General features: G+C 44.7%; 1 protein-coding gene across 1 annotated transcript; it reads left to right on the top strand.

The window, feature by feature from the left end:
- Positions 1–221: 221 nt before the first annotated feature.
- DRGX (dorsal root ganglia homeobox) lies at positions 222–27,625 on the top strand. Its single transcript, XM_037143099.2, has 6 exons — positions 222–255; positions 4,467–4,564; positions 5,491–5,592; positions 8,730–8,908; positions 8,991–9,103; positions 27,360–27,625. Exons 1-6 carry the CDS (start codon positions 222–224, stop codon positions 27,623–27,625), a joined length of 792 nt encoding a protein of 263 aa, XP_036998994.1.
- Positions 27,626–27,825: the final 200 nt, after the last annotated feature.

Below are 27,825 nucleotides of genomic sequence, written 5' to 3'. Positions count from 1 at the left end.
CTGCCACCTCCCCTCCAATTCCCACAGTGGGGTGTTGGGAGGGGGCTTTCCGGCGGGGAGCTGCCGGTGCGCCTCGGGGCCGGACTAGGTCCCAGGTCCTGGGAGACTCAGACTGTCGCCGTTTGCTTTGCAGCCAGGCCGAAGCCAGGAACGCCTGTCGGTCCCGCGGTCACCCTCCCGAGTCCCGAGTCCCGGCCGTCCAGAAGATCCGGCCGTCAGGGATGTTTTATTTCCACTGTCCTCCACAGCTCGAGGGTGAGTAAGCGCCGCTCCCGGGCAGCTCCAAAAAGGCTGAGCCTACCAGAACGGACCCAAGCGACAGTGGGGCTGGCGGGTTGCTGGGTGCCGCCCCGCCAAAGGTGCAGCCGCTGGACGGTGGGTAGAGGCGCCCCTGGCTCCCTCCGAGTATCCGACTCCGGCTTCTCTCCCCGTCGCCACCTGCCTCCCACCGCTCTCTCCGTCTGAGCTGAGCGGTTTCGGGCTATGCCACAGGGACCAGCAGAGTCCTCCCATCACAGATGCTAGTGTCACGCCTCTAATCGCGCCCCCCTCTCCAGCCACCCAGGGGGCTGCATCAGTCTTTCACGGTGTTTTGCAAACATCCTCAAAAGCCAAGGTGAATTGTCCTGGGTCAGACCAGGAGCCGGAACGACCCATTGCCCGCCGCTCTCACACTGGCACAGGGCAATACTTCTGGGGGAGTGGGGGTGGCGGAGGAGGTGACATCTGTTCCCAGCCACCGTGGCCTCTGAGAGCCGAGAGCCAGAGCCAAGCGGCCCTGCCCTACAGGGACACAACTGCCCTGACCTGGCTTCATCTCTGTGACTCCCTGGGTTTCTGACCTCAAATGCTAACTACTCCTTGCTCCCAGGGGCAGCCCCATGGCCAGGATTTTGGATCTTTGAGGGTCTCCAGGCTTTAGAAGAAATTGCACTTCAGGATCCCTGGTGTGGTTTGCTCACTAGATTGTTAGGTGGGGGTAGGTGAAAACAGGACTGCTTGGATCTCTGGTGCCCCCAGGGTGGAGTGCGTTCTGGAAATTCCCAGGAGTGGGTCCTCCATACAAGGGAGGATTAGCACGCATCAGGCAAAGGCAAAGCAGCACACTCTAGCCCTTTAACAGCACCCTCCTCAGAGCAGTGGTCTCAGCCATGGGACAGAAGGATGTCTCTAACTGTGGGAGTAATTCCAGTACCCGTCTTTGGCAACCTACTCCTTGGATTTATTTGTGGGTGGACGAATTTTGGAGGCAAAGAAATCCATGGAGGCAGGGGACAGGATAAAGGTGGGGAGACACTGAGGGACCTAGGACTTCAGAGGATGCTTGTCCCCCTTGCCCTAGGTTACCTTGAGCAGTGGCTGAGCCTCAGCTGGTTAACTGCACAAGGATTGCAGAAGTTTATGTTTTTACTAAGGAAGCCTTCAAGAGTTTAGTAGGATTTTCTAGAGGGGACTAATGAGGACAGGTGTTTAAGACCTGCCAGGTTGTCTTAAATACTGCCGCTTGGTCAGTATTTCTAAGAAGGAAAGGCCAGACACTTGCCTCTATTTCACCACCTTTTACATTCAAAGACCCATGGTGATTGGCTTTATGAAAGCTCAGAGAGGTACATCTCCTGACATGTACCCCAGGCCTGGAGGGTGACCCTCCAAATATGTGGTAGACACAGATACCTTTCACTTTTGAATCTTGAGTTTGGATTGATTGATACCCAGTGGCTCACCCTTCTTGTCAAATTTGAGGAGGCTGAGGTTTGGGGTATTTAGCAGGTGTTGGACTGAGTAGATGACTTAAGGGGAAACCCTTGCCTGCAGCTCGGGTTGCAGAAGCCACTTAAGGAGAATGCTAGCCCAGCCTGTTATTTGTTCCAGCCCCAGCACACTGAGCTTGCTTATTGCTGTCAGCTCAGCTCAGTCGGCTTACCTCTTCTTCCACACCCCAGGCACATGCTACCTGGATGCTGACTCTGAATGCTATAATCAGAAAAAAAGAAAATAGGTCTTTAAAAACCTTTTCTAAAAAATCATTTTGCAGATCTTTCTAAGCCAGTTTTGCAGAAAGGGGTGTTTAGTGTTGCTGGAGAGGAGATGATCTGCAGCAAATGGAAAGGCTGAGAACAGACTTTTGGAACATAAACCTATCAGCTTTTTAAGTTTTATTTTTTATTAATGTAGAGAGGCATAAAGGAGAAAGCACAGTATGGTTCATAATCTCACTTCTCAGATATTTTTTCTGATATTAAATTAAAAAGTACTCCATATATCTGCTTAGGAAAATAAACAAACAGAAACTTATACATTGAAAGGTGGAATTCTCCTTCACTTCTAAAGGCACTCCCTATTGTGGGTTTCTTGTGTGTCCTTCAAGGAAAACAGGTATTTGACCTCATTTATGTTATTTTCTCTCTGTGTGTTATGCTTTATTTGTACTGAGACCATACTGCCACATCATTCAGGACTTTGCTTTTATCATGGCATTATATACATTTTGGGATTTTTTCCATGTTGATGTGTACAGATCTAATGACTTCTTTCAAACCGCTGTGTAATATTCCATCAGATGCTGTGCAGGAAGTGTCCACTGATGGGAACTTCGGTTGTTTCCAGTTTTTTTATTACCTTATTGCCAAGAACATTCTTCTCACTTTACTTTGTCACCCTTTGGAAGTATATTCATAGATTAAATGCCTGCATGTGCACTTAAATTTTTGATAAAAATTGTCATTACCCTCTAATAAGGCTACACCAATAGATGCTGCTCCAAATAGCTAAATGGCATGCACGTTTGATTACACTCATATCTGTACTAGGTATCATGATACATCTGATGCTTTTTGCCAAAAAACATGGTGGAAATACTAGTTAATTGTTCCATTTTGTTTAATTATCAGCAAGGTTTAACATTTTCATAGCATTATTGACCAGTCTACTTATTTTTAAGTAAAAAGCTTCTTCTCACATTTTTGTCTTTTCTATTAGGTTGTCCATCTTTGTTCTTATTAATTTGATGAAACATCAGCTTTTTTAAAGGTTTAATCTGACATGCAGCATTTCACTTAAGGAATTATGTGTATACAGGGTGAACCAATGTGGAGCAGCAGATTTAAATTAGGAGATTGAGGCTGATTGTGATTGGAGACCCTCAGAGATTTCATCCCAGTCTCACCAGTCAAGTTCTTTGTTTCAAAAGGAAACAGTTTTGTATTCTGCAAAATAATGGAAATAAAGCTACTGTGAGGTTGCTCTTTTAAGCTTCCAGTGATCTGGAGAGAAATATTTTAAATTAGGGTTTTGAAGAAGAATGCAGCTTGGACAAGAAGATGGAAGCTTCTGCAGAGAATGGGGTATTATGGCAGAGGATGTGACACTGGAGAGTAGAGTATAAGTAGGGTGGACTCCCTTTAGTAGATGGGATTTTTTTAAAGCCTAGAGGATCTTGCTTCTTTGGGACTTAGGTCCTTCTGAGGGGTGTGGTCCCGGCACTGTGGCTTGCAAGTTTCTAATGCTAAAGGTGCAGTGATTCTAAGATTAGAGCCCATGGCAGGTACAGTGTTCACTGGCTAATGAGAACTTGCTCATTTATTTTCCCAAGAAGCCATTTTGTACTGTCAAGTAAATGGCACACGTTTGGAAAATGATCTGAATGCACATTTGGGGCTGGAGTCTATTCTGGCTTTGTAAGAGCTTTGGAGGCTTCTGGGAGGACACTGGAAAGGATGCCTTTCTTTTCAGGGCAGTAGAAGCAGTGGATTCTTTATGAGTCTGGCAAGAGAGTGGGGTGCCCTTTGAGAATGGCCCTGTGTAAATCTGCTTGGAATTCAGGACAATGACTATTGGAGCAGATCTCTTGTTTATTGACATCTATGTAACATATCCAACATGGTGCTGATGAGCTGTGACCAACAATAGTTAAAATTATTTATAAATTTCTTACCTCCTGGTCTCCTGAAGTTCTAGGAGGGAAGTGTTGTGAAAAACTCTTCAAGTTTTTTTCTCCTCAACCCCCAGCTTTTAACCTTTGTTGTTTATGGAAACACAGGCAAATAGACTAACAGGTGAGCAAAAGGAAAACAGCAGGGTCTGAGGTAGGGAATCAGGTGCACTGGGCAGAGTGCAGCTGAGAGTTGGAGGTCAGATAAAGGCTTCATCTCAAGCCAGTGACCCTTCCTGCCTGAGTCCAGAATTTCTCAAGAAGAGAACTTGGCTGTCTCGGGAAGTAAGGTTACCACCTACCCTATGAAATAGGCATAGTTGAGCCTGGAGTCATAAGTTATTGGGAGGAAGAGAGCATAAGAGAGTGGAAAAGAAAGGGGTTAATAAGAGGAACAGAGAAAGATGCTTTGGAATGGTCAGGGTTCTATTTGGAGGGGATGAGTTGCTGCCGCCAAATGAGCCTGTGTAGTGAGGGATGGTATATGAAGACTGGGGGGCCATCTGCTCAGGCTGATCTTTTTTGATTCTAGCAGGCACTGCACCTTTTGGCAACCACCCTACCGGAGATTTTGATGATGGATTCTTGCGCAGAAAACAGCGCCGGAACCGGACAACATTCACACTTCAGCAGGTATGATGGTGTTCTCCTTCTGAAAGTTAGCTGTTTCCTGCCTAAAAAAAAAGAAAAGGAAAAAAAGAGTTTTAGCATCTCTTCATCTTTTCAAATAAGGCCAACTGATCATGTTAACTAGATCTTCCTTTTTTTAAACAACTTTTGTGTCAAAGAATCTGTTCGGGAAAAGACAGTTTTTGACCTTATGATCCCAGATAGAAAGTGACGAGGTAATAATGATTGCTCCTATTCCCTTATGGTTGATAGTTTAGGGACCATTTTGACATCAGCAATACCATTTGAATCTTGAAATAACCCTTTGAGGAAGGCAAGTAGCACATTCTTATTCCTGGTAGGTAGATGAAAAGGCTGGGACCCAAGAAGATGACAGATTTGTGGAAGATGTTGTTGCCCATAAATGGAAGGGCTATGTTTGGAACCCTGGTACTTTTTCCTGGACCTGGGCCCATTCTTTAAGATCTGTTCAACTTCTGGAGCAAACTGGCACAGTCAGGAAGGCAACTCAAACACCCCTATGTCGCTGCTGTATGGTTGACACACACAGGGCAGCTTCAAATTGATTCTTTTCTCTTGGCCCTATGGTGACTGCTGTGCGGATGGCTCTAATTCATAAGGCCATCTTCCATTTTGATCCCTATAAATATATTTAAATGTAAGTGTATGTAAATATTTGCTCCTCTCTTCATATTTCTACTTCTTGGGGGGATCTTTGAGGTTATTAGCAAGACTTAGCTCCTAAGTTATCAGATGTTGAAATTTTAATTCCATGGGATCTTTTCAAACAGCTCTTTTCGCCCCCCCCTTTCCCTATTTGATCTGTGAAACATTACTTCCTCACCACTCTTAGCAAATTTGAAATATGTATCTGCTTCTTCTCACCTCATCACAACCTCTCACCAGTAAATACTTCTTCCTTTTACCAGCTGGAAGCTCTGGAGGCAGTTTTTGCCCAGACGCACTATCCCGATGTATTCACCAGAGAAGAGCTGGCTATGAAAATAAACCTCACAGAAGCCAGAGTGCAGGTGAGCCTTCTGTTCAATTATTTAACTCCCTAATATTAAAACTGGCAAACTTTTTTTTGACATCATGACTGCAGAGTGCACATTTGGCCAAAGAAAGCAAATGAAGACTATCTGTCATTTTCATGATGCACTTTAATAACATCAACATAATGTGGAATATTAGATTAGGTTGATTAATCGGTCATTCATAATTAACTAGTGATAATGTTCTACACTAATTTGTCCGCGTCTCTAAGGTACTAAATTACATCAATGCACATCCATTTCCTTGCTTTGGAAAAAAAAAAAGAGCTGAGATGCTATTCTGAAAGCAGCTCTGACCACTCTGGGCTAAGGCCGGTCAATTGCAGAGAACTGTATTTTCAGATGGGAATGGGGTTAGGATCTGCTTTCCAGAAATTGCATTATGTCCAACTTTTCCCTGGCATGTGGACACTTTTAGAGAAGTGAATCTGAAGAACATGTGCAATTTAAAAATCTTTAAACAGCAGCAGTGAAAGGGCTGCTGCAGAGATGAACATGGCCTTCATGGCTGTCTCTGAGCAGCATTTCTTTTTAGAAGCTACAGGGTGATTACGTTAAAGTGCACAAACCCATTGAGCCCAGCAGATGTGCCTGAGCACAGGAGGCACAGATCCGCAGCACTGCCTCTCCAAGCAAGCTATTCTTTGAGCACAATTATATATTCATTTTATTTATGGGGTTTCCTCCATGCTGTTTCTGTTCTTTTTTATGTAGGGGCTTGGGGTTAAGACTATGCAAAGATCTAATTGTAGAAAATATAATAGTTTGCTTTCGGTTCCCCTGGGTCATGTTAGTATCTCTTAAAAACCAATGGCTGAAGAGAGATAATGGAATTCAGAGCAGTAAATTGGGGGTTGTAAACAAATTATTTCCCCTATAATCAGATTATGTGATCCTGATTATTAAATCTGAACATGAATCATTGGTCATATGTGGGCAAATTAAACTGATTATTATTTGGAAATGAAAATCTCCTTTGGCCAGGATGCAGTCTCTCCTTTCTTTTTTTAATGCCAGCTTGCCAATAGCTGCCTAAAGACTGAACTGCAAATTGAGATAAATGACACAATTATTGAGCATTCAGAAGTGGAAGATCATAACTTCTCCCTGAAAGGTGCAAGGGTGAGATAGGGGTGGTGACAATTAAAGCTGGGAATTGTCGTTGAGGCTGTTGTTGGCCATTATGCAAACAGACAATGGCTGCGAAGCAATTTTTTAGTGAGCCTTCATGTGGGGACACTGGCTTCAGGCTTTGGTGGTGGCGGGAAGGGAGATGTGTTTACATTTACATGGTTGCTCATTCAAATATGATTAATGTTCTATAAAGCAGGGTCTTAATCGAAGCTGATGTTGTCAAACAATAACTAAATAGGGAAATAAACGACTCCATCATGCTCTTTCCTCAGAAGCAGGCGAACTGTCAGTGCAAAGTCATTAAAATATGATAATGAAAAATAGCTCAATTAAATGTTGTCATAGCTGTGACCTTCATTCAATTAAGACACAAGAAAGTGTCTGCATTTTGCTTTGCATTTAACTGCCCTAAATTTAGAATATAGATAAAATCATTATTCAATGGTTGCTGGTATGTGCAATTAAAAGCCAACTAGATTAAAAAGAGAATGAAAGCCTGATAAAGGAGAATGAAAATTTGGAGGTTCAGTGGCTATCAGAGGGCTCAGACTCGGGACCCAGGTGCTCTCCTGGGCCAGTCTGCTGGCAGGAGGAAAGGGTGTCCCCAGAATAGGAGGGAGGTCTAAGCAAGCATTGTTTTGTAAGCCAGTAATTATCTCCTAGGAGAAGGGGGAAGAGGTTTTGCTGGATGAAATAAAGAGCAGCAGGACTTCACTGACCTCTGGAAAAACCTCAGGCTTGGGCTGCCCAGCTGCCACGAGGCTGGACTTCTGCAAATGCAGTGTTGCTTTCCATGGCTTAAAGAATTCTACACCAGCCTCTAAGAAGGTACTTAGAACAGGTGAATCATAAGCTACCCCCTAACCTGAGGATGGCAGAGATGAAAATATTAACTAATGTTTATCTAGTGATGAATCTCTATGTGCCAGGTTTTTTATGCATCTCTGCATTAATCTTCCTACTAATGATGGGGGTGGCCACTATTATTACCCCCAAACAGTTTGGATCATGACTCCTAGTGAAGCCACCAGGTTTCAAACCACCGAATGACCTTGGGCAAGTTAATTGACATTCTTTGCTTAGTTTTCTCATCTATAAAGTAGAGGAGATAGTAGGACTGCCTACCTCATAGGACTGCACTGGACTCTAAAGAAGATTCACTAGGGTTCAGAATTCTAAACAAGAAATGATTCCAGAATCAGGGTGTCTAATGGGTATACTGGGCTTCTGGTCATGAACTTCTCATGATGTGCAAGAGAGATTTCAGAGTTAATCACAAGTATTAGGTGAGATACACTCAGGTTCTCAGGACAAACATGATGGAAGTATGAATGAGTATTTGGATGAGAAAACCCCAGACAGTATTTTATAAATGGCTTGATGATCCCCCCTCCAACCCCAGGAAATATTTATACATCAAATAATTGTACTCACATGCATTGAAAATTTACACAAAACAACACTTTCTGCCCTGGCTGGTGTAGCTCAGTGGATTGAGCACGGGCCTGTGAGCCAGAGGATCGCGGTTCCATTCCCAATCAGGGCACATGCCTGGGTTGCAGGCCAGTTCCCATCAGGGGACACATGAGAGGCAGCCATACATTGAGATTTCTCTCCCTTTCTCCTTTCTTTCCCCTCTAAAGATAAATAAATAAAATCTTAAAAAACAACAACGACAACACTTTTACCTTTACTCTGGAAATGCATTTGGGTACTTGCTATGATTTAACACTCATTTAAAAAAATGTCTGTTGTGCCTTCTGCACTGATCTCCAGACCTGTCCATGGGTCTGCAGCTGTAGTTCAGAGTACTACTTTGGCTGGTCTCGTGGCAAAGGGAGGCTGTGCCTCTGCCTGATGTTGCAAAGTGAGCCATGAAGACAGGGCATGGAGTCCAGGCATTTGCACTTGCATTCTGGTTCCCTCCTCATGTCTGATTTTTTCCCTCTGTTGTATGTGTTTTCCCACTGGGGATTTAGGTTTGGTTCCAGAACCGAAGGGCCAAATGGAGGAAAACAGAGAGAGGGGCCTCTGACCAGGAGCCAGGAGCCAAGGAGACCATGGCAGAGGTGACGTCACCACCTGTGAGAAATGTCAATTCCCCACCTCCTGGGGACCAGGCCCGGAGCAAAAAGGAGGCTCTGGAGGCCCAGCAGAGGTAAGGCTGGATGGATCCCTGGGCCTGAAGGGCTGGTGGGCACACGAGGTCGGGAACTCACGGAATTTTCTTTCTCTGCTAGCCTGGGGCGAACAGTGGCTCCCACAGGACCTTTCTTTCCCTCCTGCTTGCCGGGGACCCTCTTGAATACGGCAACATATGCCCAGGCCCTGTCACATGTTGCTTCCCTGAAAGGTAAGTTTGGCTCTGCTGGCTGGGGATCTTGAGATTGTCTGACCGACCAGCGTTTTCATCCTTTCCTTGTACCTCAGGCTAGTGCAACTTCTTTTCTCCTCCTGTCGGTCACAGCCAGGGTCAGTTTCCACACATGCCATCTTGCTGGTTTTCCACATTGCCTGAAAACTAAGGTGAATGACCTAGGTCTGAGAGGTGTGGTCATTTCAAAGTGACTGCTCTGTGTTCATAGATTGCTTCTGGTCACAGGTAACAGTTTTAGGAGTTCGCTTGCAGTTCACAGGTGAAACCCATGAAGGGCAATCTTTCCAGCTGTGAAGGCCCCTCTCCATATGTAGAGTTTGCCCATCTTCCCACCCCAGGAATTCCTGATGTCAGAGGTTGTTACTGTTAGGATCTATGGTTTTCCAAGATTTACTCTTCTCAGTGGCTGCTGTCTGGAAGATGGAAACCATTTGGAACATTTTCGTCATGCCCAGAGAAAGGAACACTTATGGGCTGTCCCTTGGGGATTTCTGGGCATCCCTGCTAGACTAATGGGCCCATAAAATGTCATCTCTTAGTTCCTGGCTCCAAATCTACTCCTGTGATGGGTCAGACTGGTGTGCTGGCCAGAAGCAGGGTTGTGTCCCAGAGAGGGTCTGCGGTAGTCAGTGTTAGTATTTCCCTGGGGTCTTGCCTATGACAGGGGTCTGGGAAGTGGGGGTATGGGTGCCACTGTAGGCTTTTTCCTGATAGTAAGTGGAGAGACAGCCCCCCTCCCCCCACTCCGGGTATCCCCTGCTTATCCTGTGTCAGAGTCTGGGGAATGATTGAGGGCATTCATTCATGATGGTGAATGATGGAGTCTCATGAAGAGCAAGAAAGGCATTGTAGGCACAGGGAACAGAACATGCAAATAATGTGGGGCAAAGGTGGGGGTGTTGAGGGTGAAAAACCAGTCTTTTCTAGAGATTGGCAGGTATGTTGGGTGCTCATGGGAGAGTGTCCACAGGTGGAGGTGCCTGGCAGGGGCCAGAGCTTGAAGGGCTTGAATGTCATGCTTCTGGATGTAGACTTTCCAATGTAGAACATGAAACTCCAAAGCCTGGTGCCACTTCTGGGTGGTCCAGCTAGCTGGGCATAAGTGGATGAGGCTTGGTGCCATCCAACTCTGGGCCCTGCACCCTCCTAGCACTTCCTTCAGCTATAGTGGCTGCCTATTCTAGAGGCCACATAGAACCTGGGCTAGAGTGTCCTTAGGACATACCCACAGGACATAATAGGCTGATAGGGAACTACAGAGGTGAAGTCAGCCAACTGGAAGGGGCTTTCAGAAGGAGATTACTGGTGGGACTTAGATATCAGCCAAGGAGCTGGTTGGTCTAGCCAGAGGAGCAGTCCTGTGTCTGCCTGTCAAATCTTCTCTGCTTTGGTGAGGGTTAGTTCTGTTCCTGAGAGGAACCATCTCTTTTACAAATGTTCTTCACTTGCCCACTCCAGAATTGGAGGCAATTTCCACATATCTTTGCTGTGGCAGCCTGTGGGGATCTTTGGCTAACCAAGCTAGCTGAGGTCCTGGCAGAGGTTGTGGTGGCTGAAGAGTGGTCTAGAGAGCCACACTGCTGGGCAGGTAGGGCAGGACAGCATCTGAGGGAGGCTGAGGTCAGTGGTCACAGGGAGACATAGCAGGGACTTGTGTCTCCAACACCCTGACCCAGAACAGAGGCAGGGACTAGAGGGAGACACCAGTAAAACTGTCAGCCCTCCTTCCTTCCTTCATTCCCATGCCCCTGGCTCTTCCCGAAGCATTTCTCATTGACTTCAAGGGGCCTGCACAGTACCTGCCTCACTGGAAACACACTTTCCTTTGATGCTACTCTTGGCATGGGGGTGGGGGCTTGGCGTATGCAGGATCCTGCAAAGGTCAGAAATCATGGTGTGCTTACCAAACTGGGGAACATCTTTGTGCACTGTGGTGGCATTGCTTGGGCAGCCTGCATGTCCCTGTGAGAAGCTCCTCTTAACTACAGTCAGGGACAGGCATATTGGGGCGTATGACATGCAGATGTTTCCAGAGCCAGCAGGCAGTGGATGAAGTGAGCACATGTAGGCATTGCCTTTGCTTCCCCAATGCAAATGAGCTCTTATTCACATTTCTCCAAAAATGTGGCCCTCTTGGTCTATTTGTCATTTTTCCTCTTTTGAGAGAGGCTCTGGGAAAAGGCACATGGTTTCTGACAAAAGGATTGTCAGAAACAATTTTTTGAGGAACATGGTAAAAGGCATCCAGGGATCTAGACCAGGCAAAGGTGGGGAATGGGATGGACTGGGGTTCACTGAGTTACCGTTTTGTGAGTTTTTTAAGTAGTGATCCGTGAAGTCCTTAGGTCATTTAATGTAGTTTTGTGGGAACTCAAATTCAGTCCCTAGAAATTATTTGGTTTTGAATGGGCTTTGAGACTGGGAGTACTTTCAGAATACTGGCTGTCAGTTCCTGAGCAGATAGCCCCATGGGGAGGAAAAAAGCAGGCAGGTGTAAATCAGGGGCACAGATACATGCTCTGGGGGCCCCAGCCCCTGGACTCTAGAGCACAGAGTTGCTTGTGTGGCGATGCCAAAGCCCTGCCTCCCAGATGAGTGTGGTGGGCATGCTGGGCCCTGTCAACTCCATGACTGTGGTCTAGAACATGCTAGTGGATCTAGGCTTTGCTTTAAAATCTTCATATCGTAAGAGGAAGTAACCTAGACAATGTAAAGGGGAGCAGCCACTTTGCTGAGTTTTAGCACACAGACTGAGAAGTCAACAACAGGAAACTCCAAATTATGGTTTTCTTAAGAAATAAGAATAACTTTGATTCCTTGAAAATACCTGTTGCAAGCAGGGGCCTGAGGCAAAGAAGCATCTGGAGAGTGGGAGAAACAAAGATCAAACTGGAAATTACCTTGTATTTGGACAATCCGCCCAACTTAGAACTGCCATAGCACATGCCACAGACTCAACTTGGTGTTTCTGCCTACAGCCAGCGGGCAAAGGCAGAGATGTGGAACTTTGCCCTTGGCCACAGCACTGTTATTTTGCGCTGGATATTGCGCTCTGCCTCCAGGGCCCTCCAGCTTGGTCATGGTCTGAGAAGCAGTGCTGAAGCTGCTCGTGCAGCAGTCTCAGTGTTGGGGCGTGTGGTGGCCTGTGCTCTGAGGGAAGTATCTGGAGAGGTCAGCAGAGCTGCTCAGGCACAGAGGAGGGTTAGAAGTAGGGACAGCACCCTCCTGGGGTGGCTAGTGAAGCAGAGTGTTCCCACATGGAGGTGTGTCAGACTAGCCTACAGGCTCTTGATGCACAGGCTCCCCAGATGGGCATCAGGCTGCTCCATCAAGAAGTGGGGCAGCTGGCTATCTCAGGCCAGGAATCTGCCTACTGGGAAGAGAGCAAAGTAATTGAAAATCAGGCACTTGTGGGGGTTTTCGCCTTTAATTATCCTTTAATTATCAAGCAGCCAACTAGCACAGTGGCTTCAAGCAAGGACTCTGGGTGGCCTGCTTGTGTGAATCCTCATTCTTCGTTCTCTAGCCATGTAAGTGTTGAGAAGTACTAGAGTTCTCTACCTCTGCTTTTTCTTCTATAAAGTGGAGATCTGATCATCCTAGAACTGGATTCATAGAAATGAATTGAGATCACATGAGTCAGAATATCTGAGGCCCTTAGTGTATGCACATGAGAGGTACTCAAGAAACACTATTAATTATATTAACCAGATTCCTCCATTCTTATTTCCAGGTTACTGGGTCCCACTCACCTGTAAAGGACTCAATGAAATATCTGCTTCTCCCAGACTTCTCCCATTTCTCTGAACATTATTGCAGCTGACATTCCCCTGTTCCTTATATTTCCCACTGTTCCAACTTTTAGCAGTGCTGGGAGTTCCTCCCTGTCCCTAGTGGGATTTCCTTATAAGGCAGCCAGTCCTTCCCTGGGGTTTTGCAGGTTGCCATGTGCTTTGCACTCTGGGCTGGTCAGAGAGGACTCGTCCCAGCCAGGCATACAGTTAGTATGTTCCATGATTGTCTGTGCCATGGAAACTCTCAAATAAAAAGGCAGCAGGATCGTACCCCATGCAGAGAGAGTTTATAAAACAATAGTGGGTGTCCAGACAAAAAGCAACACAAAGAATTTCCCTGCGCTGTCTTAATGGCCAGCCTTGTGTTCACAATTCATTAATACAGAGGAGATTATTAATGGCCAAGGGAGGTTCTTGGGTTTATTCATGAGAAGTGCTGGCCACAGGATGGGCAGTGTGTTGGGGGCAGGAGAACCACAGTGAGCGGAGGCCTGCTCCCTGGTGCCCGTAGCCTGGCTGCCTCTAACCTGTGATTCTGAGAGCTGGGTGTGATGTGGAGACTAAATATAGCTGCCAGGGAAGAGCTTTAATTGCTCAGTCCACACTCAAACCCTGAGTCACAGCCTGTCCCTGGAGCTGGGCAGAGGTATCATGGCTGACTTTCCCTAAACAGAGCAGGCAGGAGGAAGGGTGGGGCAGACTACCGGGCCTACTGGGGGCACTCAGTCCTTGGTGTGGCTTTCTAGAGTTAGGCCAGAGGTAAGAGAACAGCAGCAGAACAAGGGAATGAGGTCTGACCCCTTCTTATCCTCCTCTCTCCATCTCCCTCCCGGGGAGGTGAGGTGGCTCCAGCTGTCCCAAATAAGGCTTGGGGAGGGTGGAGCCTCAAGGCAAACAGGGTGCACCTGGAATTCTGGCCATACATGTCCTCCATGGCTGAGCTGGGTCAATCCAGGCCTTGGAGGCTGTGAGAACTGAGGCAGAGGCTGTGTGAGGCACCTCCCTTGGTGCTGGCATGCAACTGTGCTCAGTGGATGCTAGCAATTGGAGAGGCAGTCTTGGGCCTGCCTTGCATGTGTGAGGACAGGGGAGGAGAGGAACAGGGTGTGCACTACTAAGACAGGGTCTGGCCATGTCCTTCCTGAGAGCAAGGCCCTGTAGGTAGCCAAGAACATGCCCTCTGTTTTTCACGTTCCCTTGGCTCTTGGGGTTCCAGGCCAGGGTAAAGTATCCACATTCTGAGACTGCAAGGGCTTTATTGGCTAATAAACATTTACCCACCAAGGTGAAACTTGGGGCCAGAGACCTCTTCCTCCTTTGTGCCCTCTGAAAGCATTCCACATGCCCCTATTCCTCTTTCATCACTTTTCCCTTGGTGTTGTGATTTTTTTAAAACACAATTTTAAATATAAAAATTGCTTTATTGTGAAATATAACAATCATTAGAAACATTTTATAGAATATACATTAATGATTAATGAATGATTAATGAATGAATGAATGAATGATTTTAAGCACCTATATAGACCACCGTCAAGGACTTTGCCCGCACCCCCAAAATCCCTGAATCCCTGTGCTCCTTTCTACTCCCATCACTTTCCTCCTTCTAAATGATATTCTTTGCTGACTTTTATGGAAATATAAGTATAGCTTTGGAAACCTCCTAAGTAGGCTTTCTGAAACACCATTGTTTAGTCTTGACCTTTTCAAACTTTATATTTGTACATATATAATATGTTTATAACATACATATAACTGGAATCATACAACATGTATTTTTCATATCTGTCCTCTGGCTCAGCATATGTTTGCAAGATTGATCTATATAATGAGGTTTAGTTGTAGATTCTTTATGATAGTTTACTTACAAGATCAGATTATCTCTAAATAAAGATAGTTTGTCTCTCCCTTTCCAATCCATTTTTTAAATTCTTGTCTCACTATGCTAGACAGAAGCTCCAGTACAGTAGTGAATGGAACTGGGGGTAACAGTCTATTTGCTTTATTCCATTTTTTATAAAAGCTTTATTGAGATATAATTCACATAACATACAATTTACCCATTATAGTGTACAACTCAATGGCTTTTTAGTATATTTAATGAGTTGTGCAATGAGCACGAAAATCAACTTTAGAACATTTTCATTACTCCATACCTATTAGCAGTCACTCTTCATTTCCCCCAGATCCCCTGACCCAGGCAATCACTAATCTTTATGTCTCTATAGACTGTGGACATCTTGCAGTTGCTATTGTGGAAATTTCATATAATCATACAATATACGCTCTTTGTGACCAATCCTTGCCTTAGTCTTGCTCTCATGGGAAAATTCCCAGGGTCTCACAATTGTGTTTGCTGTCTTTTTTTCTAGATACCTAGTGTGAACTAAAAATATTTTCTTTTTGCCCTAGTTTTTAAAGAGTTTTTGTTTAATTATTATTTTAAATAATCATGCATATGAGTAGATGTTGAATTTCATCGAATACTTTTCTGCTGCTATTGAGATGATCACATGATTTTTCTTTCTCAATATATTAATACAGTAAATTACATTGATTAATTTTTTAATGTAAAACCAGCTGTGCATTCTGGGAGTAAACCCAAATTACATGTGACAAGTTATCTGTTTTATAGATAGTTGCACTTGGTTTGCTAATATTTTCTTTCAGGTTTTTGCATCTTTGATCATGAGGAGATTGCCTTGTGATTTTTTTTCTAAAAAATATCCATTCCAGCTTTTGTATTATTTTAATTTACCCTAAAACTTGGTATAACAAGAGCAGTAGCAGGGCTGCCCAGCTATTTTATTATCTCTCCTGGTATGAGGACTGACTGGGCTCAGCTGGGCAGTGTTGCTGCTGCTTTGCCTGGGTCTCCTGAGGTTGAGTCAGATAGCAGCTGGGACTGGCCCATATAAGAAGGGATCATCTCTGTGTCTGGTACCTGGACAGGGATGATGGGAGGCTGGAAGTTGTCTCTCTACATGCAAGCCTGTAGGAAGGGGTTGGATGGTGACTGGGCTCCAAGGGTGTAAGAGCAGAGACACTAGGCCTTATTAAGGCTTACTCTCAGAACAATTGTTGCTTCACTGCATTCTAGTGATTAAAGCCAGTCACAGAGCCAGCCCAGACTCATGTGAAGGGGACTGTACCTGGCTGTGAATACTGGGATGGTGGTTCATTGAAGGCCCTCTTTGGAGACTAACTGGCACAGATATCAAGGATATTCTGGCTTCATGACATGAGTTGGTATACTTGTGTTTGAACCTACCATACTTCCCAGTCTTGACTTATAAGCACTTTCAGGGAACTGGCAATGTCTGAGTTACCTCTAGAACCTTCTAAGTCACTCACTTCTGCCCCTAACACAGAGTTTGGTGCAGAATAAAAGGTAGTGAAGTTTGGGTAAAGAAGGAAAGGTCATACTAGTCTAGGCCTGGAACACAGGCCTCACTTGAGAGACTCCAGCTCATGGCCCTGTACCACTGGCCACCTGCTAGACCCCAGAAACTACTGGGACCTTCTGTTCTCCACAGAACCCACTAAGAACCCCACTTCGTGTGACTCTGAGCCAGAGGCTGAGTATCTGGTGATAAATTAGACTCATCCTACCTAAGGGGCTTGCAGGTTGGGGATCAGTTTAGATAAAAGAGCAACAAAAAATTCCATCTTATGTGACATAGTCATCTGCTCTTATAGAGGCCAATAAGGACATGCAGACTCTGGGGAGTGAGAAAGGCTTTCCAGAGGAGATGCTTGAGTTGGGCTTGAAGGAAGTGTAGGACTTGTCCAGTGAGCACAAGCACTCCAGGCAGAGAGGACAGCATGAGTAAAGGCACTGAAACAGGCAGGGCTGGTATGCTAAAGAAAGGTTCATGGAACCATGGTCCTGGGAGAGGAGGATAGTGTGGCCTCGAGGTGAGCTCAGGCTCTGGAGTCAGACCAGCCATGGCCAATAAATGTCTTCCTCTTGTCATAGATGTGGAGACCTTTGTCTCCATATCAGTGAAATGAGGATCAGTATGACCATCTCCAATAGTGCCTGTGGTTGATAGGGTGTGTATCTGTGCCTGGCACATCCAAGTGTCTTGTAGTTGCTGGTGATTATTGTTAGGATTATGATGGTGATTAGGTTTCGGTTTACAAGAAAAGTGGTTGGATCAGCCTTAAACCCCTAGCTGATGTCAGAAAGAGCTGTAAAGCATCTCTTTGATAAATATGTCACCACTGCTCTTCCAGGATTCAGTGGGGAAAACTGAGGCCCAGAGAAAGGAACAGGCCTGCCCAAAGTCACACAGTGCATTTGTTAGAGGTAGGACAAGTCAGGGACCCAGGTGTCCTGCCCTCTAGCCCCTATACTCTATATTGATTCTGTTCCTTTTACAGGCACTTGCTGTCATTCTGGCTTTAAAAATGGCAACTCACTTTCCAGAAGCCATTTCCTATGGGTGCTGATGGGTTTGCTCTTTCTGCTAATCAATGGGGCCCTGGAGTGCAGGGAGCTGAGCAGAGGTTTCTGGCCTGGGCCCAGAAGCAGCAAGAGGAGCCACCTGCCCATCTGAATTCTGGCTGCTTCTGGCAGAAGTGGGAAGTGCTAACTAACATTGGACTGCCCAGGATTCATGTCCCTGCTGCCCCTCTGGTTGCACCAGGTCCTTGGATCTTGGTGCTGTCATTATTAGTTTGCCCCTTCAGAGACATCCAGGCTGAAATGGGAGCCTGGTGCTGGCCCTCAGATTATATCACAGCAAAAGGGATTGTTGGTGAGCCCACTCTCACCAAGGAGCATTTGCTGAGTGAATGAGCAGATGTCTGGACAATGGATGTACAGTTAGTTATACCTGGAATAAAGACAGAGGTGGAATTTAGCATCAGTTCCACAAGAATAACCTGCCAAATTAACCTGAGGAGTTTGGCATTAAGCAGTCTGGGTAACTTTTTCAGCACTGCAGTTTTCCTTACCATGGAGTATTAAGAAACTCAGAACCTGGGAAACAGCAACTTTGGGGAACTAAAATATGACAACTTGGTCAGGAAAGTTATCCCTTCCCTCCCTTTCTCCCTTCTCCAAATTTTTAAGTATTACTTTGTACCAAATGGGACATTTTAGTTTTAGGATCAGGGGTATGGGGTTAAGATGGGCAAAGAGCACTTATGGCAAGGTTGGGAGGCAAGTTGGGCACAAAAATAAACAACTCATGGTCAAAGGGCAGTAAGAATCATCAAACAGAGACAGGAGAAAGTACTTCAGGAGTTCCACGGTAGAAGATGTCTGGATGTGAATTTGACCTTGTTGTGAGTTTGATTATTGATAAGCACACTTAGCCACAGCATCTAAAAATCTATACTTAAATATTGTAGGCATTGTACTAATATTCCCATTCAAATGCTCCTTGTGAGTCATAAAACATATTTTATGATTCACAAAATATGTTTATTTTTTATTTGTTTTACTATAAAGCAAAAACAATGAGCTACAGAATCTGTGTTAAGCATTTCATAAACCCACACACCCATTTCCTTGTTCAATTCTGTACCCTTTGTCTGAACATTCAACCAGAGCTCTACCTGTATCCAAAATTGCAGCTCACTTGCCTGTAGGGTGAAAATATGCTATTGCAGAGATGAGACAGAACTAACTTATTTTTTTTCTGTCAGTCTCTGTAGTAGATCAATTAAACTTCCAAGGAGATCAAATATTTCAGACTGTATTTATTACATTAAGTATTTATGTTCAGGCCAAGCCTTTCAAGCATGATGTCATATAGGAATGTAGGCTGATTAGATCAATTCAGCAGAATTTGCTGTAACTTAATGGAAATCTGATTGTGTGTTTTAATTTAGTGTCCAGGAGGTATTACATTTTCCAAATAATACAATTTTCAGGCTGCATTTAGTGGCCAGATGGGTCTGTTGCAGACTTTGGTGATGGCATGTTGGTGGGGTAGATGGAAGAAGTTGTGGCCTTTTGAGGTACCCCATGCAAACAGACTCACTGACTTTGAACTCCACAGAATGGAAAATGGACCAAATGTTTCTGGTGGATTTTCCATGGGGCTTCCATCTATAACTCTAGTGTAGACTGAAGCTATTAGTAGTCATGGAGTCTCAGCAGGGTGCTGAGCACATCTTTATTCTTTAGTGATTTTAGTGGCACTCTGTTCTGTTCCCACCATCTGAATGAAAGGAGATGGGGAATCACGAGTAACAAAAAGGAGTTTGAAGTCAGTGAATTCCCAGAAATGTTTAGAGAGAGTGGAAAAGACAGTGAAACATAAGAAAAATATAAATGTTTTTCATAACTTAGTACTCAGAACCAACCACTGTGAATATTTGGTATTGGTACATTTGTTTTCTTCCCTTTATAAGTATACATCTCTAATACATTTGTACATTTTGTAACGTACTTGGAAATTTTAAATTAAAATGTTTAAATTTATAAATATTTTCTATTTCTAAATAAATTTATAGATGTACCTATGCACATATGATCCCATATGGATATGGTACATGGCTATACATATGCATATGTACTATGTGTATATATGTATTATGTAAAGGCAATCATATTTACTTACTGTTACTTACTGGTTTTTTATTTTATTTTATTAAAAAATATATGTTATTGATTATGCTATTACAGTTTTACCATTTCCCCCTTTATTCTCCTCTGCCCTGTACACCCCCTCTTATCCTTATTTTCTCCCCTGTTAGTTCATGTCCATGTTACCCTGATTTTTAAACTTAATATTTTATTACTATGTTTCTTTCATGGCACTAAGTATATAACATAGTTTTGTCATCACCTCTCAGTGTTCTGTTTGGGTGACTATAACTTGGCTGTTAGGTTACTCAGAGTTTTTTGTTGCCATATGCCACTCTGGGATGACTACCTTTGTAGCTAATTTAATTTTGAGCCCATTCATTATGATAGCTTTTCGATTGCTTAAAAAACCCCTACAATCCCAAATCTAGAAACTTATCCCTGAAAATTCTATTGGCAGAATAAATTATTCTACTTTTTTTGTCAGACAGGAAAGTCTTCACCAAGGAACCAGTATAGCCATGGGAATATGAGAACTGTGTGTAACGCAGGGGGGAGGAGCAAGAATGGTGAGGAGATACACACCACAGTCACTGTCTGTGGCAGATCTCACTGCTTATCCTGGGTGGCCTCTGGGGTGGTGCTCAGAACAAGTTGAGTTCTTCAGCTGATCATTGAAATGAGTTAGTAATTGGAACAAGCTGTGAATTGTGATTTAGAATTGCCCTTTAATTTGTATGGAGTTAATGGAAGTAATAATTGTTTGAGGATTTAGTACCTGATGCTTTATAGAATTTCTCCTGAAGGCACCTCTCTTAGGTGAGAAAGACAGACTTGGAAAGGTGGATAGATACCCCATGACTGTAATGGTGGAGCCAGCAGCCAAAGTTCAAAGCCCACTTCCTCCCATCTCAGCAGGATACATTAGCTCTCCTACCCCAGAGACATCACTCTCATTTGATAGGATTTTGATTATGATGACTTGGTTTTGGGGCCAAAGTTTTCTAAAGTGTCTTTGTCACCTACTGATGTAATAAAAAAAGGAGTGCTGAGCCTCTCTTTTGGCTGACTCAGCATTGCCCCATCACTAACAGTTGCAGATGTGGTATGCTTTTCAAGGCCCTTTCAAACATTGTCACTGTGGCAGTTCTTGCCTTTGCCAGTGTTGACATCTGGCCATCCTGAGTTGTACTGCTTTGCTAGTCCTATACCAAACGGAGCCAGGATACTGTGTATGCTGAGTTTTTGCTGGCTTATACATTTTTGTCTCTTGTCTGAATATTACTCACCAATATGACTGCCATTGGCAGCCACATTGTTTTCTAGTTTGTGGCAGTCTTATAAATCAAATAATTTATATTAGAAGTGAGGTTGGAACAATCTTTAAGCACTTGGTGAGGGCCTTGAATGTGCTCTTCACAAGCAAAGTGCATGTGTTTTGGTGTCTGGGTTTCACTTGGTAACTATTTGTTCCTCTGCTGGCCTGAGTATCACAGAGGATGCAACTTCATTTTGCTACTTCTGGTTTTCAGTAGTGTCCAGAAGTTGTTTGGGCAGAAGACATATGGAGAAATCTGGTGATGGTATTGGTACTGTGAATTATGGAGAAAAAAAAAGAGTTTGTTTCATAAAGATCCTATTTTTGAAAATAATTTTTTCCTTGTTAAAAATGATTATGGGCATTAGAAAGATGCTGGTTATTGAACAATTATATTTAATTGCAATCATTGAAATTCTGAAAACATATGTTAAAGTTGGAAGAAAAACTCAGGTTTCTAATTAACATATTCTAAAACTACTCCTTTTGTGTTGAAAGGGATTTAAACACTTGTCCACTGTAGTTTATACTGTGCACAAAGTTTCTTTACAACATCATGGCAAGGGGTCTTCAGGGTATTATGACCACAAACACATCACTCCCAGAGAAAGTTCACTGCATATGAATGGCATGCTGATGGTAAAAAAAGAAAAGCTCTCTTACTTCCATCCATTGCTTCTATCCCACCCTCCATACTTAGCAAGATAGTCAGAAGCTGTTACTTCATATCCACTGTGCCTTGGAGTAAAATCAGCTAAATCATTCTAGTTCTTTCTCTTTTCAAACCTCCCTCCCTCCTTCTCTCCTTCCCTTTTTCCCTCTGCCCTCTTTTCTTCCCTTTCCTTCTCTCCTTTTACTCTGATGACCTGACCATTACAGAAGGGAAAAGAACTTTATCCTCCCTTTTTTCCCCTACAGGTTCTGTCTCTGTTAAGGTAACCCATGACCAAATTGTGTCACAGTGAGCTTATTGTAAAGTCCTACTGACCACATGTTCTATTGCTGAGCCATGTCTCCTTCTGTACAATTGGATTCCTGGGTACAGATCACAGTTTTCCTTGATAACTATCATTGCATTAGATTTGTCTTCTTGTTTGCCTTTGATCTTGTCTATTGTATAGATCGCCTCTCTCAGTCTTACCCCTATCAATATTCTAGGTCTGAAAATCTGTGTTCTCATTCAGGTAAGGGCAGGACAAAGAGAAGGTGACTCTCACTGGTTCATTTTCAGCAGCATTTTTCCATGTGACTGTTAGGTGTTTAGGAGTCCACCTATAAGCATCAGCCTCTGTGATGGACACTTAGGCTACTGTTCAGACTTGGGGTGTAGATGAGGAAAGAGGGTGAGACTTGTGATGGTCTGTATCCAAAATAATTTTGTTGGCCTGGGTGTATCTCTCAGGGTCTGCTGCCCTGCTACAGAAATACCCACCCAACAGGCCCTGTGCAAAGTTTTGGAACAAAGGCTGATTCCATGGATATGTATAAATCATGCAATGCTCCCTTAGCCAAAGACATTTCAGGTGGAATGGGTTGAGGGTGTTACCCATGGAGGTGAGGTAGTGTGTTACTGGGGTGAAGGACCTTGTCTACCTGCTGGAGGAGCCATAAAGGAGTCTCCAGAGCCTTGGGTGTTCCTCATTTTTCTAATGAAGTTGATGTGAAGTCTTTTTTAAAAAATTGGTTCAACTTTATTTTAAAGAATTTATTTTTTATTTTAGTTTAGTTTTAATTGTGGTAAAACCCATGTAAGATAAAGTTTACCATCTTAACCATTCTAAGTACAAAAGTGTTAGATACATTCCTATCGTTGTGCAGCCATCACCACTTCCAACTTCAGAACTCTGTCACCTTCCCAAACTGAAACTCTGACTCCATTAAACCTTAGCTTCCATTGCCCCTGTTCTCATACTCCCTGGTATCATCATTCTACTTCTGTCTCTGAGAACTCGCCTGCTCTAGGCATCACCTATAAGTGAAATCATACAGAGTTTGTCTTTTTCAGACTGGCTTAACTCATTTAGCAAAATGTTCTTGAGGTTCATCCATGTTGTAGCGTGTGGTAAGATTTCCTTTTTTTAAGGCCTAGTCTTATGTATAGCCATCATATGTATAGCCCTTACAGTTTTTAACCACAGTCTCCCAGAGTCATTTTGTTCCTCTCGTCCTCAGTTTCCCATCTGTCTAGTGTGGGGGTTGGTGCATAGACTCTACTCTCTCCCACAGCCTCAGTTCTGTGAATTAATTTATTTCTCTTACCTCTGAATCTGGGTTATGCAGGCCAGTGGTGTCCTTACTAGTGTATTTTGTGGTGTGTGACCTAGCAGGTGCAGGCTGTGTATCCAGGGGAAGGAGTCTCTGTCTTAATCAAGTGGTACTTCTTCATCCTACAGGTGACACATCCATTATTGAGTCACGAATCATTTAACTCCCCTTTGATGCTTACTTACACTGGAACAAGGCCTTGCTGGGGGCAAGAATCAGCTGTAGATATGTTGAGCTAGCCCCTCTTGGACTGGCCTGACTAGGGATGGATGCCCAGGGCTAAGCCTGAAGACAGTGTCCCTTTCTAGGTCCCTGACATCCCATAGCCCCAGTCAAGTTCCCTATGACTCTCAGTACCTATACAACTCAGGCTCCCACCCCTCACTGCAAATCATATTTGCTGATAGGGTCTAATTCTAGTCTTCCTTCTTTTTAACATTCATTTAAAATTGAAGTTATGATTCTGGTTTAAAGTAAGTTCATATTCATTGTAGAAAAATTCTAAATGGACACAGAGAAGATAATCTTCAGTATTCCTACTGCCAAGTTGGTTCACCTTCTTCATATTTTGGTGTCACCACATGTGTGCTCCCCTATTGGAGGAAGATGTGGAAGAAAGGCAGCCTACCCTGTGGGGTGGTTCCCTAGACTTCTGGCACAAGCACTAATCCCAGCAAAGACTGCAGTTCCCGCTGTCAGTCCTAGTGTCAGTGTGTGGCTGTGTCTGTGTGAGAGCCACTAGGAGAAGTGGAACAGTCAGGACTGGGGATCTGACACAGTGTAATTCTTTGTTTGCTGTTCTCCATGTAAATGTCATCAGGCTTGAGGCCTGCTAGGAGTGCGGGGTTATGGACTGGACTCTCAGAATTTGCTTTGTAAACATGGCATTTGTGATTTTTCTTATATTCGTCTGCTCTATCAGCCCATTGGTCAAAACTGAGGCAGAAAGTGACAGCTGCCTTTCAACCTCCTATTATACTGCTGGAGAACAGAAAGGCCACCAGGAGGTTCTGGTCCCACCTCTGCACTAAACTGTGCAAACTTGGGCAGTTACTCCTGGAGCCTCAGTTGCCTTACCTAGAGCGGCCCTGAGTGATGCCCACCCCTTAGGGCAGCCAAAATGGTGATGAGAGGCAGCAGTGGGTACTGGTGAAGATGAGCTTCCTATTGCCTGAGCAGCCTTGAAAAGGAAGAGAAAGATGCCCAAATGTGCTTGAGAAAAGAGTGTGGGAATGATCCAGCTGCTCCCATAACCATTGCTGTTGAGGCTGCTTCCTGAAGATTATTTCCACAAGTGGGTCCTGGGCCCAGGCAGCCTTCACTGCCTACCTCCCTCCTTTCACAAATACTTCCCAAGGACCTGATCTGTTGTAGGCACTGTGCTAGGTGTTGGGAACAGAGTAGAGAATAAGACAGAAAGGTACTTTTCCCCTTGGGAGCCTACTGTTTGGGGATATCTGTGGGGGAATACAAACAACAAATAAGTCAATAAACTATGAAAAATCCATTTACTCTTTCTACCAGTGTGGAGAAGATGTGAGTAGAAGGCTCTCAGGGAACCTCACCAGGGAGCCCATCTGGTCCTCAAATGGAGCCCTGAATATACAGGTGTAAGAAAGCTTCCAAGGTGGAGGGAGGGTCTCTTCACTCTCAGGTAGTGCCCAGAGAATGGTGCAAGGTGGGGAGAAATGTGTCCTCTTTTGAGACAAAGGGACTCAGTGGTTAAGGAGCAAGCCCTCTGCCTGGTATGAGGTCCAGCTCTGCTGCTTATTATCAATCTCAGTCTCCCCTTGGAGCCTACTTCTGAGAACTGTTCTGAAGTTCTAGTCTGCACAGCTCCCAAGCAGGGTTCTGTCCTGCCTGGAATGTGGGCCTCTACAAGGAGGCCTGGCTGGTGACATCCCAGAGGGAGGAGCAGAGGGTGGTGGCACCCATCACACAAGGGTTTGAAGGCCACAGGGAAGGATTTAGATGCATTCAACAAATATGGATTTTGGTCCAAAACACTCTGTATTTGTAATGCTGCTTTTTCCAAAGTCCGTGAGTACTTTCAGAAAGAGCCAAGGGGCTACCAGAGCACAATGGAGGGGCTGACTTTGCTGCCCTCTCGCAGTTGTCAGGACTCAAGTACAGGCACTGAATTCCAATTGTCCTTGGAAGGGCCACAGTAGACCATCTCCACCCTCTTAGTGGGATCTGGCTTTGCACCCAGCCTAGGCTGGGTGGCAGGCAGAGGCTGCATCGATTTGCTTCTCTTGCAGGGACCACACATGGGGCCTATGATTTGACCTATCCAAGGGGTTTATAAAATCTTTCAAATTATGTCCTGTTGGTAGCTGAGGACCCACCGTATCTGGGTACAAGTTTGTGTGATTCCAGCCTCCCCACCTGCTCATGGTGGGCCCTTGGAGCCCATGGATATTCCTCAAGGACAGGAGTGGTACCAGCACTGCTGAGCATTGCTCAGTTCTCCCCTTGGAACTCAAATGGTGGATAGAACCACAGGATTATATGATCACACTCTCCATATTCCTCCCCCCACCAAAAAAAAACTAAAACAAAAACAAACCAAAAAAAAACCCTTTTCTCTATTTGTCTTTATCTCAGAAATGGCACCTCCATTCATTCGGATGCTTGGCCCAAACCTAGGCATCATCTGTGACTCCGTCTTTCCCATTCCCCTCCTTGCAGTCCATGAGCAATCTGTGCAGGTTCAGGTCTTCAGTAAAATCTCAGAATCTCGCCACTTCTCAAGACCTCCCCTCTAGCCTTCCTTGGGCCAGGCCACTGTCAGGAGGGACTGCATTATTATAGTAGCTTCCCTCACCCTTCAATTGCAGATAAGCTCAAGACTTTCTTTACTCAAACCCACTGAGGCTTTTTCTCACTGTGCCCTGCACAGTACATAGGGCAGTCTGAACTTGGTTGTCCATGACCACCCATCTGCCACCCTCCCTTGCTACAATCTCTGGCTTTAGTCCATCTGAACACTCTGTTGCTTCCTGAACAGGTAATTTCTGTCCCAATATCTTTGCTATTGTACTGCTCTTCTCTCTAGCTGTCTTGCTCTTCTGAACAGTCACACAGCTGTCTCTGACTGTCCCACTCAGGTCTGCCAAGCACTGTGCTTTATTCATGCATCTGTAGCACTTACCACAGCCTGGTTTTTCCTCTCCTTTAGAATTGTGCTTCATGAGGCTGGGGTGTAGCTCCTTTATTTCTGCTCATTAGTCACTAGGGCCAAGAACAGTGCCAGAAGCTCATGGGCTGGTTGCTAAATAAATTCATGACTAAAGAAAACCAGTGAAAAGGGCAGCTTCTCAAACTTAGCATTGCAGAGTATTATCCTATCCCTGTTCCTAGAGTGGGCCATGCAGGGCTGGCTGACACGCTGGGCCAGGCTATTGTTCGGAAGTTCCCTTCCACACATGAGGACTATGCTAAGTGATTGCCAAACCAGCTCCTTCAGAGCTTCTCAACCCTCAGTTCATAGCACCCTTAGGTTCTTACTTAATTTTTCAGGACATTTTTGGACTATAAGAAATACCCAATGGTTTTGTTCATAAAATGGTTAGGCCCAAGCAACTCATTAAGCACTTATACCCCAATAACTTACTAATTATTAGAAGAATAATATTTATAAATTTAAAAAAATAGTAGATAGTTACCATGACTTTCTAATGAATGTAAGCCTGATAGGCTCTGCATGGCTTCTTTGACTCATGTTGGAGACCACCACCCTCATCTTATGATCCATGTGGATTTTTGTGAGTTGCTTGCAAAACAGAGCAAAATTCAGCTTCACAAAATATATAACATCCTTGGAAGATGTACAGTGTAAGCTCATGTTAAAACTATGAACTGCCTCTTAGCGAGCAGCTTGAATGGCATCTGACATATGTGGCTGCATTTTCCTTGGCTTCAAATATTTAAAATCTCACTAGAGTGCCCTCGTGAGTTCTTAAGGCACATAGTCTGGGGATTGTAGGTTTATATCATTAGATCCTCATAATGATCTTGTGAGGTAGGTATCATTTCATTTTACAGAAGATTTAAGGCTCAGAAAAACCAAGATATTGGCCTAAGACCACACAGGGAACCAGGACTGGCCAGGTCTCTCTGATGCTCTTATAATCCCTTGGACTGTCAATTGGATCTTTTGAGTTGTGTATTGTTGGAGTCCTGAGCATTTATTACCTTTCTCTTAAGTGTCCAGAACCAAAAAGTACCAATTAGCCCTTTGTTCCTACCCCAAGTCCTGAGAAACAGAATATGGACAGTGATGATAATCTGATTTTTTCCTCTTTGCAGGGGGCCCACTGTGCTCTTGCTGTGTCCCAGACCCCATGGGGCTGTCTTTCCTCCCTCCCTATGGCTGCCAGAGTAACCGCACGGCCAGCGTGGCCGCCCTGCGCATGAAGGCTCGGGAGCACTCGGAGGCTGTCCTGCAGTCAGCCAACCTTCTGCCATCTGCCAACAGCAGCCCCAACCCTGTGGCCAAGTCGGCACCCCCTGATGGCAGCCAGGACAAGACCCCTTCTGCCAAGGAACAGAGTGAGGGTGAGAAGAGTGTATGAGGGTCCTGAGGACCAAGCCTGGCACCCTCCCCCACCCTTGTTTCTCCCAGCCTCAGCCCCATAAAAAACTCAAAAGAGCAAGGAGAAGCCTGCTGGCCCAGAGCCTCCTCTTGGACTCAGGAAGGGAATGAGACCCACTGCTCCCTCTCTGTCTGGAGAGTGCCTGTGTCATCCCAGCAGTGGGCCTGTGTTGTCCTGCT

This window comes from Artibeus jamaicensis, unplaced genomic scaffold, assembly GCF_021234435.1.
Source record: "Artibeus jamaicensis isolate MK-2021 breed Jamaican fruit bat unplaced genomic scaffold, CSHL_Jam_final contig_468, whole genome shotgun sequence".
Taxonomy (NCBI): Eukaryota; Metazoa; Chordata; class Mammalia; order Chiroptera; family Phyllostomidae; genus Artibeus; species Artibeus jamaicensis.
This window is presented reverse-complemented; position numbering and strand designations above follow the sequence as displayed.